This window comes from Corvus cornix, chromosome 4, assembly GCF_000738735.6.
Source record: "Corvus cornix cornix isolate S_Up_H32 chromosome 4, ASM73873v5, whole genome shotgun sequence".
Lineage (NCBI taxonomy): Eukaryota > Metazoa > Chordata > Aves > Passeriformes > Corvidae > Corvus > Corvus cornix.
The window spans coordinates 56,394,959-56,411,128 of record NC_046334.1 but is presented as its reverse complement, the minus strand read 5'-3'; the positions used below and the strand labels follow the sequence as shown (position 1 = coordinate 56,411,128).

The 16,170-nt window shown below is 38.3% G+C and overlaps 1 protein-coding gene across 12 annotated transcripts in view; it reads right to left on the bottom strand.

The window, feature by feature from the left end:
• Positions 1-880: 880 nt before the first annotated feature.
• KCNIP4 (potassium voltage-gated channel interacting protein 4) overlaps positions 881-16,170 on the bottom strand; it is a 400,171-nt gene continuing 384,881 nt past the window's right edge. For all 12 annotated transcript variants that reach the window (XM_039550706.1, XM_039550710.1, XM_039550708.1 and 9 more), the window contains 4 exons: positions 10,658-10,765; positions 9,486-9,590; positions 8,812-8,874; positions 881-2,449 (listed from right to left, as the gene is read on the bottom strand). In XM_039550706.1, coding sequence (XP_039406640.1) covers positions 2,402-2,449; positions 8,812-8,874; positions 9,486-9,590; positions 10,658-10,765 — 324 coding nt within the window. In that variant the 3' untranslated portion in view covers positions 881-2,401. The remainder of the gene's footprint in view (positions 2,450-8,811; positions 8,875-9,485; positions 9,591-10,657; positions 10,766-16,170) is intronic.

Below are 16,170 nucleotides of genomic sequence, written 5' to 3'. Positions count from 1 at the left end.
TCTTCAGAGTCAGCTTTTAAAGGTGTGAAGCTGAACCCAGTAAACAGGCAGCATATGGTGCAAAGCTGAACTTGCTCAGTGCATTCTCAGCATGATGTTTTGAGAGCCTGGAGAGGCTCTTGGAAATCCAGTGCAGAGGCATCAGGTTGCTCCACAGAGCCACAGCAGAGGTTTTGCTCAGCTCATTAGTCCCTGTTAACTTTGGGCCTACTGAATGGGAGCTGGATGTAACTTTGGAGTCCTTACACTGTGCTCCCTTTGCACTGAGTTCAGTAATGTCATAGATATGTTTGGGACTTGCTTGTGAATTCAGGTCCAGACAAGTTACTAAGCTTCTGAACGTGGAAGCTATAAAAAATATGAGTTAAAGACAACAAAAAGAGTGTACAAGCCAGCTTACCTGTCAAGCTTTGTAGGGTACAACATTTGTCTGTGAATGTATTTGAATTTGATTCAAATTAGATTTGAATTTGATTTGAATTTGACCCTATTCAGGGTCATGTTTTATTTGAGTACACTGTGAGGGAGAGTTAACTGAAGGAACAAAATTTGCACAGAATGTTTTCCCCTGAGGAATATTCAATTCTGGCGTTTAAAGTTGTTGGAAAGGATGTCTTTTGTCATAACAAGATGCTGATGCATAGAGTATTAATAAAAGTCTGTCATGTGAAAGCAATTTCAGAAGTTTTTTTAAAATTACTACAGCCTGACTAAAATTCACTTCAGGACCAATCTCTGCCAAGATCAGACCTGTGCTAAGTCAAGATAAATGTATTTATGCCTTAAAAAAATTTTATTTATTCAATAAGCATTTTTGCCAGCAGGTATTTAACAGCTCAAAAAATTGATCATGGTCCTTTTTTTCTTCATGTCTACTTTATTTTTTTTTTTTTTACAAAATGTGCACATTTAGTTTACACAAACACGCTACAGCAGATTTCAGGTGTACATGTATTGTACTACTCTTATCCTACACTGGTGATAGCAGAGCAGCCTTCAGCATGCCTCTAACATCCCACCTCTACACCAGAATAGATACCTGATTTATTTTTACAAAAGAATACTTGTAACCTTCTTTCTACTTCATTAATCCCCTTTCACATTTTCTGCAGCAATGTCACAATGAAGGTTGGCCTATCTGATAGCATTTCACCTATTTTGAAGTATTGGCATAGACTCTGTGGACAATATATCTTAAAAATTACATGGATGGAGGGGCAGTGTTATATTTTATATGCATACTTTTTTAGAAGAATCTTTCTAGGTTCAGAATTAAGTAGCTCCAATCTTAATGAGGAAATTATCTTAAAAAATGTAATGCATTTATCACATATAGATGATATATAGCTAAAGTTTTCATTGTTTTCTTGGTTCTGTCTCATAGTTAAAGGTATTACAAAAAGCTGAAATGGATGTTAGCCTCTCTAGCAGTCATTTAGATGTTACTACTTAGTGATGTTCATTCTCAGCACTAAAGGGGGATGGCAGTTTCAAAAGTTCATGCCTTTTTCTTCATTAAAGGCAGAAGGACACGTACTTAGGAAAGAAGTGTTAGGATCCAGTTAAGGTTTCTTCATGAAAAATTAGAAGTCAGAAGATCCTTAATTTTAGGCAAAGAATTTTGCAGACACATCCAAGAAGACCTAAAAATACAGTATGTAGGACTCCTGATACTCATGTCATGATAAATTAAGTACAGATTTATTAGGTGAGATTGATAGAAGCTTATTCATATTTTTTAGGGAATAAAAATACCTATAAGCAATTTTTTTGTTGTTGTTCTGTAACATCTTGCTCTCAAGTTATCTGTTATGTTTGGGTTTGTTGGGGTTTTTTCTGAAGAGAAAATCAAGTCAAAGTTGGAAGGCAGTTGTAGCAAGATGTGCATTGCACATTGATTATAGCATTTTAACTCAAAAGATCATTCAAAAATGAGGACTACACCCTAGAAATATGAGAAGAAAACAAATTGTAATGCCTCTGTATAAATCAGAAGCTAGAGATTTAAGAAATACGCTTCAACACCTGGAGTTAATCCAGTACAAACGAGTAGCAAAACTAAGAATATTTATTTAATCTCCTTGTGATTTTCTCGATTTTGACTAGGGGTTGGAATGATAATAAGGGTGCATAATGTCAGTTCTATTTTGTTGCATTTGTGGTAAGAACTTGATTTTTCAGAACAATCCTGTTAACTAAGTAGCCATTGCTGAAGTGCTAAACTGTATAATTTAGAAAGGATTTTTTGTTGGGAAGTTTATAATAAAAAATTTACTTTCATAATACATGTCTCAGTGTAAAGCTGAGTAACTTTATTTATGATAAAGTGGGAAATCAATTTTTTAGATAATGTTGCAGAATAGCTCGTATTTTTCCGTTAGTTGTAGACCTGATGTCGTCATTAAATCACATTTTCAAAGAGCTGCATGGATCGCATTATATTCTCATCCTGTAAAAAAAGACAACACAAAACCAAAAATCATACACCATTACAAATGTAGTTGGCATATATCTATACTGAAATGTGGTAGAAAATTTTAGTTAATTGCAACATTTTTTTCAGCTGGTTTGGAGAAATGGTTCGCAGAAAAAGGCTGTTAATGGATCCATGCTTAAATAAGTTTTTCTATATATTAATGAAACCAAAACTATTCTGTCAAGAATACAATAGCATGTTGAGAAAATTACATCTGCAACATTTCTGAAGTTATCATTTTATATTCAGGATAACAGAATACACTTAGACAATAAATAATCATGGAATAGTGGTATCAAGTGTGAACCTGTACGTGTAATTGCTAGTCCTGTGCATATTACATAGGATCCTTTTTGCAATCCTGGGGCTTCTGCTGCATAGTTAGGGATAACTCTAAGAAAAATAAATTGAAGTGTGCACCTTTGCATGAGCCAAAATCAGTCAGTTTGACAAGTATCACCACAACACTCTTCAGCTCCTCAGTTGAGATTTTCTGCGTGTTCACACTGAAAGATGGTGACTGCTTCTAAATGCTACTTCTGCTTTCTGATTGCTTTGCATTAGGTAATTTTTTAACAAAATATTATTCTTTCAAGTTCTGTATTATACTGATGCATCACTCTCTACTCCAGGTTTTACCAGTAGGTAACACTCAGCACAGCAGTCAGCAAAAATTATTTTTCTTTGTAAGCTTTACCTTCCAGTGTATAGAAGAGGTACTTGCAATAGCCCATATTTGCTGGCATTTCTACATCAGCAGTTGTTTGCACAAAACGATGTATATACACAATACAAGAGTTTATTACATGCTCATTTAGCATTTGTTGGTCTCCACTGTAATGATCCTACCCTTTAGTACTTTCTTCAGAGATAATATAGCCATCTTTAATTCTAGTGAATAAAAAGACTGAATAATTATTTTTATTTTTGAATGTTTCATGAAAGATGTGCATCGAAAAACCCACTTCTTAGAAAGGTTATCTCAACAGTATTCTTCACTACTGGTAAGTATGTGAGATTTTTGTACGTTAATCTTCCAGTAACACATGTTCAGTATCAATTTCCAGTTAAATTATTCACTCTTCAGTCTAGTGGGTGATTTGCTTTGTAGAAAATGACAGGTCTGAGTAATTAGCTTAATTTATGTTATGAAACATGCACAGTGGGGTTTTTTATCTTTGATTCAGTATGTCATCTCAAATGATGCTGCTGTAAGGAATGATCTGCACACTACTTCGTACAATAAAACAACTTAGGGAAGCAATGATAATGTAATTTCAAAAAATACACTATATAGGCTAATGCTTAAAAAATTTGTATAGTAAAGCTATTATATTAAATTACTGAAAGTTAAATTCTTCCTCACTTCATTGCTTTGAAACATCAATAAACCAGTGAATGTTACTGATGTAAGGTTAAAGTTTGGTTTGACTTAAGTAATTTGTCATATAATTAGTACAAATGTTTTTGTACTAATATGTTTTTGTATATACACTGGTAACTATGCTCAGCAAATGTGTGAAGCAAAGAACATGCTCTGAATTTGCGAAGTGTTTTGACACTTCCTACCAATTTTATTATATATGTATTATCATGAAGAAGCTAGCAGTTTTCTAAAATCAACTACGTATTTCTGAGGTTGGCTGTTTCTTTACAGACTTCCAATGCCACTCCCTTAGTAAATCAAATGGGAAGAGTCTTCACAAGAAAATACAGACTTGTCATAATATTTAGAACAGGATGAGTTTTAGTAGCGTTTTTTCCCATTTAAAAAAAAAAAAAAAAAACCACAACCAGAAAACCCCCAGATGCTTGCATTGGAATTCTTTGTCAAGTGTATATTTTTCATTTGACTCTTTTTCAGTACATTTTTCTACACAATTTTTCATCTTAGATTTGTTAAACACTTCCTAACTCAAGACAAAGGGAGGTATTAGCGCATATGAAGCATTGTCCATACGAAGCACGAAGCTGGATGAATGAACTTTGGCAGATCTGACCTACCTTTAAGCCAGTTTTTCTTAGGTTTGAAATGGTTTCTTTGCTGTTTTCAGGCTAACCCAGACCATCAGCATTGTATATGGAAAAGGTTACTCCTGCAGAAAACACCTGTGCCAGAAGCCTTTTTCTCATTATCAGAAGGACCTGTAAGTCACTCCCCCTGACAGTCACCTATGCCCCGTGCATGCCCTTAGTCCTTGTCTCTGTTCTTCATGGTGCTGCTGTAGATACGAAGCAATGCCAGACGATTTTCCACCAGCACCAAGCAGTGAAAGGAGGCAGGTAAGGAACTGGGACATGCCCAGGTCTTGAGGTAGCCACACTACTGTTTCTCAGGACCTAGATATGCTCTTTGGTAATTTATATGAAGCCAGACAAACAGCCACCGCTTTCTGAGATGCAGTCTGGCGTGTCTAGGGCAGCATCGTCCATTTCTCCTGTGGGAGCAGGAAGAATCCTGGAGTCTGGATGGCAGACTGACATTCAAACTCATGTGGGATAGGGAGGGCAGGGAAATGAGGTCATACACGTTCCCTCTCTAAGATAGAGGAAGGATGAGGGGAAGCACCGTTCTACTCAGATCTTTCTACCCAGTGTCCAGAGAAGACAGTGCTCAAAGCCTGAATGCTTTGTAATTCCCTGCATAACTTTTAATGCTTTTTGAATGGACAGGCCATTCTTTGCAATGGGACTGTGAATTAAGAGCCTTGAACCAACTGTATACCTCAGGCTGTACAGTGCCGCTGCATTGATAGTTGTGCCAAACAAGTGCTCAGCACAACACAATTTTAAAAAAAGGTGCACACATGTAAAATGAGTGTTTAAGAACACACCATAGTCTCTTGATGCTACACAAAAAAAATCTCAGGAATGTACCCCAGGAACCTGAAGTACGACCTCTGTTCAAAGATGTTTTGTCGTGTTCCTTCTTGCTTATAAAGCAAGCATGCCACACTTCCTTTAGTTATTGCAAAACAGCAGTAAAAGGGATGTACTTCTGCAACTCACTAATTTGGCTTCCAACTCAAAGTAGAGGAATGCCAGTTCTCAGAGACTGCAAATCTTGCCTGAGATAACCTTCAAAGAAAGGCTCCTGCAGCCTTTCCCTGGCAGAACACACTTTTGGTCTATTTCAAGATTCAGACCTTACCGTTTTAGATCTCATACCTATCAGGATGTTAAGAAAAGGGTTTCCTGCAGCTGTCTTTTAAAAGCAGCAGCCATGTTCTTTAGTAAAATAAATAATCCTGAAAAGAGCAAAGCCATATTAACTCCTGAACTGAGTTTCTTGAAGGACTTTGATTGACTCGTCACTAGTAGGGTCCTGCAGGGCTCATCCTCAACCAGTTCTCTTCATCATTAATGACCTGGACGCAGGACTCAAAGGAATACTAACTTTGGGGAGAGCACTAAACTGGGAGGAGCTGTCAACTCACTCAAGGTTAGGGAGGCCCTGCAGAGACACCTGGACAAAATAGGGAGATGTGCAATCACCAAGCATACGGAGTTTAACAAGGGCCAGTCCTGGATTCTGTGCCTGGGGTGGGGCAATCCTGCTTGTGTGTATAGACTGGGGAATGCAAGGCTGGAGAGCAGCATTGTGGAAAGGGACCTGGGCATCCTGGTCAATGAAAAAATGAACATGAGTCAGCAGTGCCCTGGCAGCCAGGAGGGCTACCAGTGTCCTGGGAGCATCAGGCACAGCATCACGAGCCGGGCAAGGGAGGGGATTGTCCCACTCTGCTCTGCACTGGGGCAGCCTCACCTTGAAAATTGCAGTTTTGGGTGCCACGATATAAGAAAGATATAAAGCTATTAGAGAATACCCAAAGGAGGCCATGAGGATGGTGAAGGCTCTGGAGGGGAAGCTGTACGGGGAGCAGCCGAGGTCACTTGGTCTGTTTGGCCTTGAGAAGAGGAGAGTGAGGGGACACCTCATTGCAGTTACAACTTCCTCATGAGGGGAAGAGGAGAGGCAGACACTGATCTCCTCTCTGCAGTGACTAGTGATAGGACCTGAGAGAATGGCCTGAAGTTGTGTAAGGGAGGTTTAGGTTGGATATTAGGAAAAAGCTCTTCACCCAGTGGGTGGTTGGGCACTGGAACAGGCTCCCCAGGGAAGTGGTCACAGCACCAACCCTGACAGAGTTCAGGAAGCGTTTGGACAATGCTCTCAGGCACCTGGGGCGATTCTTGGGGTGACCTACACAGGGCCAGGAATTGCAATTGATCCTGATGGGTCTCTTCCAGCTCAGTGTATTCAGTGATTCTATGAATCCTAACCCCAAACCTCATTTCTAAAACCAAATATCTATATAAACATGAATTACACACTTTGAAGCACAGAAGTCTTAAAAGAAAAACAGTTCTTAATTGTCAGAGAGACAAAAATTTAGGCAGCAGGACACTTTTTGTATCAAAAAACCATGGCCACCATTGAAGTTAAAAGCAAGGGAAGGTGAGATAAGCAGCATGATGACAGTCGTAGCATTCTGTAGCATTCATTGTATCTCCATCATTTAGCAGTCTAGAGAGCATCTCTCTCACATGTATTCTGAATACTTAGAACAAACAAAATAAATCTAACAGACTTGAGAAACTGAATTGCACTGGATAAGGAGCAGGCAATTCCTTACTAAAGGTATTCATTTTCTTTGTAAATGAATCACTCAGCCCAATCAGCACAATTGCTGTCATATGCAGATTAATGTGTCATTTAACTTCCAGAATGCTACAGACCTCAGCTGGGAAATTAATCTCTTCTCTGTTTCTGATCATCACGCAGAGTTAGCAGAGCAAATGCCTTTTGTTGGTACTGAACAAGACTGACAAGCTGGAACTATGGTCAGTGCAACAGAGCACTGCTGACAGATGAGACACTGCCCAGTGCCCGTTGCTAAGGATCCACAGAACAGCCACCGTTAGCTCTTGGCTGTCTTTCATCGCCCAAAATCAGTGGATTAAAATCAAACAAAGATTCACTTACTAAGTAGCTGTGCTCATAAGAGCAACTCCAATGAATAGCTACAGATGCATATAAAAACAGACTGCTTCTAGAGCATCTTTGAGCATCTAGAGATTTCTGTATTCCAAATAGTTAAAAAACTATCACTCAATAAATGCATTTATCTTGATAGTCTTGTTATCTTCTGTCTCTTTATTACTCTATTCTTGACATAGAAGATAAGAATCAATAAGCACAGGTTATAGTGCTAGTCTCCATCAGCTTTGTATTAATCTGTCTGCTGGGCAAGGTATCAGTAGACCACTACTACGGCTTCTTATATTTCTCACTGTAACAAATAGTGTCAGGCTTATTTGCTGTATCAATTTACATAATGCAATCAAGCCTATCATATTCACTAGGTCTAATGTGATGCTTTACTGCACTCAACAACCTTGATTATTGGGGTGTCCTGTGTAGAGCCAGGACTTGGACTCTGTGATTCTGATGGGTCCCTTCCAGCTCAGCAGATTCTACAATTCTATGAACCTCTTATCATGCCAAAGGCTAGTCATCCTTATTTTATCGTGTTTCTTTTTCTTACAATTTTTGTCAAATTAACAGGATTTCCTTAGATTTATGAAAATGCATCTTACCTTTCCTCATATCATATACTGGTCTGAGAACAAGCTGGTTTCTGAAGAGCAAATGAGTGAAAACAGGCTGTAACTCCTGCTTCAGAAGTTCTCTATCGTGGCTCTAGAGGCCAAGAGCTGCTCACAGCAGTTGAAAGAAATTAACAGCCACCTGGGTAGTGTAAAGGCTTGTGGCTGATAATCACAATCAGTTCTCAGCCTTGCCTGGAGAAAATTTGTCTGGTGTTAACTCTTGCCATCCAACACTTTGCAGGCCCCTTGCACTCTCTTTTTATAAGGCCTCACTCCTTATAAGCACATCACAACTCACTGTGAAACTCACCCATGGGTGATAAATTTTCAGGCAATATTATTATTGTCCTGATTATAGGCCAGTTGTGACAGGACTGTATGCCCCAGCATGAGCAGAAGATAGAAATAAATATTTAGCTGAATGTAAAGAAACTTTTTCCTATCAAGTGCAAACAATACATTATTAAAGAGAGAAAGGATATTGGCACAGTTTTCTAATAAGCAGTGACAGCTTGTATATAACAGCTCTTCTGCAGATTCAGGCAGCAAATTGATTTACGCTGTTTAGTGTTTTTGTATAATGGTGTACCTACATACTCTACCTTGGGAAAGTGCTGTCTCTGGTATTCAGATCACCCTCACTGACACTCCAGAAGTCTGTGTAGAGCTATGATAGAAATAACCAACAGATACGTGTTCAGTACTTAACACTGAGTACTTACTTTCTGGCAGCTCTCGATGAATTCATCTATGGTAACTACTCCATCTTTGTTTTTGTCCATTTTCTGTTTAAAAAAAAAAAAAGAAAAAGAAGAAGAATGTATGGGAATTGGGTTTGTGTGGCCAGGCTTTGGTAGCAGGGGGGCTACAGAGGTGGCTTCTGTGAGAAGCTGCCAGAGGCTTTTCTTCCCCTATGTGCAGCAGAGCCAATGCCAGCCAGCTCCAGGACAGACCTCCTGCTGGCCAAGGCTGAGCCCATCAGGAATGATACTCTTTTGAACCCTTTGCTATATTTCCTCTCCCCTGTGCAGTTGACGGGGCAGTGAGAGAGAGGCTTTGGTGGGTGTCTGGCATCCAGACAGGGTCAAACCTCTACAGTGTGTTTCTTCTCCTGAATTCCTGGGTAAAACAAGTCCTTTTCATTATTCATTTCAGTTACATGTCAGCCCAGGAACAACCAGCCCAAAAGTCACAGTAAGTGATATACTGGACTATGCTTAAAGAGCTTGTTGAAAAAACAGGATGTAATGAGTAGATCTGAGAAACTTGGGATGGAACCACAGAGAATAAAAAGGATTACAGAATTGGAAGGATATGCAAAACTGTTATAGCAATGAAAATCTTTCTGTACCTGCTCACAGAGCAGTCTTGTTGACTTCTATGTTACCCGACCTACCTGGAAAAATGTTTCCACATGTTGTCTAGGTGCATCTTCCTTGAGAACAGGATAAGTGCATTTCCCCATCATATCATATATTGCTTTCATGATATCAAGCATTTCCTGAAGAGGAAAAAACTTATGTTTCTGCAATGTAATGTGTGTTGTAGACACTGCTTTAACTCAGAACACATAAATAATTTTTAGGATTTGCATTTTAGAATAAAATTTTGAAATTCACCTGTTAGTTTTTGACTGAACAGCTTCAAGAAGGAACTACTTAATTCCCAGAAATTCTAGCATCTGATTTCAGCTTTCATAGATGTATGATTTTAATTTTAAATGGTTTTAATACGTGAAAATTCATTGATTGTGGGAAGAATCTCCCAATGTCTTATGAATAAAAATTAAAAGCAAAATAAGTTCTGTAACAGCAAGTGAATGGCCAAAGCACATCAGCTTCTTAAAACTTGTTTTCCCCAGAGAAAACCAAAACACCCATGCACACACCTGCACTTATGCAGAGTCCTCCTTTTATATCAAAGTCTTTGAATTTTATTAAGAGTGGCTTGTGAAAATTTTAATAATTCCAAAAATAAGTCATCTGCAGTATGCTAAGAAATTATTCTTTAGATTACCCTTTCATAATGATCCTGAAGTGTTTCCTAAAAGTGTAAAATTATAATTGTAATTTATATATTTGCATAAATCCCACTTAAAAAAAACCTCCATATATTTTGATGAAAGCACTCATTTAGTCCCACTGTAATTTAAATATATGTTTGAATCCTTGCAGAATAAAAGAGGTAGGAATCTTTATAAATTCTGTTTCAAGTAAAAATTATTAGAAGCAGTTTCATAAAATAAGTAACAATTATTGCCCACATACTTAATTCATTTTTGTCCAAATATCCTATGAATCTATTCTAGGGACTGTATAGGTTGAAGCCAACCATTTCTGTACATGAAGAATTCTGAACTTTTACAATTTCTGTAAAGATTTTCCCCTTTAAATGTTCATATATGCATTTAAAATGAGATAATTTCTTTAATTTTCAGCGTGTCTAACTTCATAATATCTGATAATTTGTTAACACGCTTAATTTGAAAATGAAACCATTCTTCTTTCAATGCAGGACTTACCTTTACAACCTTTGCTTTCAGTGGCTACAGTAAGAAGTAGACCTTACCTCTTTAGTTATATATCCATCCTTATTTATATCATATAAATTGAAAGCCCAGTTCAGTTTCTCCTGTACTGTCCCTCGGAGTAAAATTGAGAGACCCATAACAAAATCCTAAATAGACAAAAAGTCTTGGTCAGTTTGGAATTGGGCAGTTTTTCACAAACACTCAGAAATCCAGAATAATGCATTTGTCAGAAGTCTGGAAAGATGGGTTGTTCCAATTTTTTTTTGCTTCACTGACTGTGTTAATGATTGCTGGATTAACAATCTAAGAACTATTTCCTATACTCATAATTAATAAGTAAATTGAGTAATTTTCTATAAAGTAAACCATCATTTACCATTAGTGGTTGTATCCTCTGAAATGCCTAATGTTGCACCTAAGCAGTTCCTGTTGAAGTTAATACCAGGAAAAAGCAATCCCCATGGTTTAATGGTCCAAGAAAAGCTTAAGTGGCAGTTAGATTAATCTATGCACAGGAGATCAATTTGGGGAGAACTATGTACTAAGGAACATTAAATTCTTGTAAAATCTGTACCTTGTTAAAGTGGATTATGTGGTTCCCAGATCTCTGATATCAATCTGCTGCAGTCAACAATTCAAACTTCATGTATGATGCTGCACACCTCAATTCTTACTGCTTTTATTGGATGTATGATAGGGAATAGTAAATATATTACATGTCCACGTACCATCTTAATGTTTCTGTGACCCACCAATGCTCTATTGCTACAGAGCTATTGCACAGAAATGAATCAGAAGGCTTTTGAGATTATTTATATGTAGTATTTGGTTATAGATTTTTGTTCATAATAAATACTCTTTTGACAGTACAAACCTCATTTACATTTAGTGAGCATCTTCCAGATTGGAGAAAATATTAACTCCCATCACTTCTCTTCTGTATTTCTTAGCATGTTAATGTTTTGTAAACAATAGCTTTCTTCTTCCCTAACCATCTCCTCCACCTCTTTTTATTTGATAAGCATATGAACCCATAACTATATGAAATTGACTTCATAATAGGCTGAGCGGAATATGGCAAGTGCTTGTATTTAAATGTGCCTTTCTACATTGCTGGCAATGACATACAGGAAGTCTTAGAGTAACATTAAAGCAAAGACAATAAAAGCTGACCTATTTCTTACTTGCACCAGCAAGGTTTTGCATTTTCTCTAACACAGGAACAATGGAAAAGTCTACACTGAGGTTAGACATGAATTACAAAGGTCTGGCATACCACACGGTCAAATGAGTATACCTGATACACTGAAGTACACACAGATATCACGGCCTCAGATGGTCTAGTAGGCACAGACAGCTCTTCAGTCTTTTTAACAATTCAGTTGGCATGCTCTGGGTTTTCTTAGTCTGTCACAAATTTCTGTCTTATTGGTATATGTGCCCTTTGGGGTAAATACATGAATCTTGAAAGAATTTTGCTCATCTTGTTTTGTCTAATGCTTGTCATTGTCTTGTCAATGACTAATTGAGGGTCACAAGGTTAAATCTCCAAACAGCTCTTTAACAATGTACTATTAAGCATTAAAACGTTCAAGAAATTCAGAACAGATTTGATCACATTACAGCATTAACAATTAACCTTTTTAATTCAGTACCATGTTTTCAAATCTTTTCTACACTGTTTTACATTCTTGATGCAGCTTCTTCTGAAGTCCTGTGTTAAGGTCCCCAGGTGCATTATTCTCTTAGATTATATGTAAGAATTCTGAATTTATTTTTAATTTGGCACAGCAATATTTGTGAATTTATTTTATCTAAAATACATCCATTTTTCTTTTCCTGTTCAATTCTCTTTCTTCCTTTCTGTGATGTTAGCTGGCTTCCTGGAATCATTTATATCCCCATTTCCAAGGCTACCCTTCTGTCATTGATTTTAAAAATAAAACCCTTTACTTTATATTGTTTTTCATGAGACTGGGTGTTCTTAAAAAGCAGAGACAACTCAAAAGCCTTCTGGGTATGTGATCTAAACATTGCAGCAGTGAGTCATCTCCTTCCATATTGCATCAACATGTCTTGGGATCACACATAGTTCAAGTGCACTGCTTTTGTCTGAGTGTTGTGCAGGAGTCATCTCAGGAACAACAGAAAGGATTTATTGTAATAGGAAGTTGTGATGAGTTGGATAATGACCAGCTAGATGGGATGTCTTTTCCACATACTTTCAAGCAATTGAAGAACATATAATAGAATCATACAGAAATAGAGTATCTGATTCAATGGATATAGGCCAAATCCACAGGGTATTTTGGGCAAGAGCCTTGACTGGGAAAATGCTCTGCATGGTGGGAGGCAATGTGTGTGTCAGGAGCAGTGTAGCCATTCTAGCTGTTAAGCTGAAAATCCAGTGCAGAAAGCCACAGTGAAACAGCAGCACAGAGGGAAGCAGCTAAACCCAGCGAGCAGCTGCCCATCTTTATGCACATTACCAACAACACAGTGATGCACGAATCAGGCACAGCATTTAACAAAGAGCATGAATACAAGTCCCCATTACAGTATTAGAGTACCCAGATGCTGTTTTCTGGCCTGGTTTAGACATCTAATTTCTAGAGAGGGAAGAATTCTACTTTTAGAGCCTGTTTATTTTTTAAGAAAATTTCACCATACTCAGATACGCTGCCCACTGAGAGGGACGGTCCTGCTCAGCTGAGCACCTAATGGGGAGGGTGACAAAGGAGCCTAAAACAGGAGGTCTGGGCTGAGACTCAGCTCGAGGTTTGGTCTTTCTTCAGTCTGTGACAGTGAAGTTAGAAGCACAAAAGTCTCTGCCTTGGTACTTGCCTTTGCTCCTTTCCACAGCTTCCTGTTTGTAACTTGCCAGTTTCCTGCAGAGCATGCTAATACCTGTTCAGACCTCCTTCTGTGCCTAATTTTGATTCTTCAAGAAAGGGGGATGTCTCACTGAAGGGTTGCAAAATGCAGCATCATTGCACCTGTATCAGAGCCTCTGTATACTCAGAGCCTGCTGACATTTCTGTTCTGCACTACAGCTGTAGAGAGTGTCTGGTTGTGATCAGGGATGAACTTGTATTTGTGGGGTTTTTTTCAGCAGTGATTAATTATCTCATAGAGAGGTTGTTGATGACTTTCTGATAGCTTTATCGCTCAGTAAATCTTTGGGGATAACTAGTTCATTAATAAATTATTTAACAAGCTTATTAGTGGGCTGTCTCAAATCCATAGGAAAGCTTAAAATTATTCCACCTGGTCATGTGCTCCTTTATGTCTTTTTCAAGGCCAGAAGTAGGTAGGCAGGAACCTAAATCCATTTTTAAATTTAGATTTTAGGATTTTGCAAAGGAATCAAATGATGTCACAGAAGTGGTGGAGCCCTGGTATGTGTAAAACAAAGGTTACAGAGGAGGAACTGCTGCTAAAAGGAAATGCATTTCTTTGTAGCTACTTTAAATCAGATGATGTTAAAAGGCTTATGAGATCACCATTGTACTGAGAAAAATTAGCTCATTTCCTACATGACATGGACAAACCTCTTTGTGTTGGACTCACAGAATTATGCTTGTGAGCCTCATGAAATTCAACAAGGCCAAGTTCAAGGTCCTGCACCTGGGTCAGGGCAATCCCAAGCTCTAATACAGTCTGGGCAGAGAATGGATTTAGAGCAGCCCTGAGGAAAAGGACTTGGGGATACTGACTGATGACAAACTCAACATGAACCAGCAATGTGCACTTGCAGCCCAGAAAGCCAGCCATGACCGGGGCTGCATCAAATGAAACGTGATCAGCAGGTCAAGGAAGGTGATTCTGCCCCTCTTCTCTGCTCTCATGAGACCCCACCTGGAATACTGCATCCAGCTCAGGGGCCGAAGGCAATGGACCTGCTGGAACAAGTCCAGAGGACTGGAGCATCTCTGCTACGAAGACAGGCTGAGAGAGTTGGGCTCATTCAGCCTGGAGAAGACGCCAGGGACACCTTAGAGCACCTCCCATTACCTAAAGAGGGCCTACAAGAGAGCTGGGGAGGGACCCTACACAAGGACATGTAAGGACAGGACAAGGGGAACGGCTTTAAACTGGCAGAGAGTAGGTTTAAATTATCTATTAGGAAGAAATTCTTCACTGTGAGGATGGTGAGGCACCGGAACAGGTTGCCCAGAGAAGCTGTGGATGCTCTGTTCCTGGAAGTGCTTAAGGTCATATTGGATGGTGCTTCAGGCAACCTGGTCTAGTGGGAGGTGTCCCTGCCATGGGTTGGAACTGGATGATCTTCAAGGTCCCTTCCAATCCAAGGCATTCGATGATTCTATGGCTCATTTAACTGCTGCCCTCATAATACTGCCTTGGACACTACTTTTATTATTAGTGAAATATGAAATTGTGTTTGATCTTAAGAACTGTACTTCCCTACAGAAGAAAATTAGCATGCTTGCTAATTTATTAACCAATATACGTTTGGTTTTGATTAAATATGACAGAAATCTTTAAACACTTCCATTGTGTTTGGGCACAGCGTTGTGCTTTAAGGCACTGAGAATTAGTGGGATTATTGAATAACTTTCAGCAAGGTCACATTTAGAGTAGCCTTAATCTGCATCTACAACAAACGAAGGATACTGATTTGGATATTTGCATGTGTGTGCAATGAGCTTTACCTTTGACCATGTGTCCAAAGCTCATTAGCCTCCATTTTTCTGGCTGTTCAAATAGCTTTGAGGCCAGATCTTAATTTTGGCTCAGTGACAATATAGATGCAGCAAATAAAAACCTTACTTTTATATCTGTCTCTGCCTAATGGAAAAAAGAGCTTCATTAATATGCCCAATTGCTGAGTCACTGGGTCTTCAGAAACTCTGTCCTCATATTAAAGCAAAACTAGTTCACATAACTAATGAAATAAAATAGTCTCAAAATTAATACAATCATGGGATAAGGAGAGATAAATTCAATAACCTAGTTTTATAAGTTTGTTTTTTATACTACATAAATCCTTCACTTAGAGATCCTGGCTCTTACCAAAGATCATATAGATTTAGAGATGACAAAACTCTAAGGACACAGCAATCTCACCATTCAATCTCACTAAGAAATGTCAATTGAGGTGTGCATTTAAGTTGTGCTCAGCTCTAACACTTCATTGTTGATGGTTGAAAATTTGAGGAAAAAAGAGGAAAAAGCTAAAGCAAATTCTCTCTTTTACCCACAGCTCCAGCTACCACTGCTTCATGGAAAATTGAGAGTGCAATACAAAAGAAAGTCATTCTTACCTTCAAAAGAATTTTGCTACCATTTTTTTTACACAGAAGATAGCCAGAGTGTTTTTATCATAGGTAATTACGTTAAATTGTATTTAGTCCTACAATTTGATATAGAAGGTACTTTGGAAAGAATGATTATTTGTTCTCCAAACTTTTAAATTACTCCCTCTCTACCTTTTGAGATGTTTACTTTTGTTGTTTTTCTAATGGAAATTAGAAAACTAGAATAAAGATTGGAATAGAAAGAATATGGCACAGTTGCACCTAGGATTAAA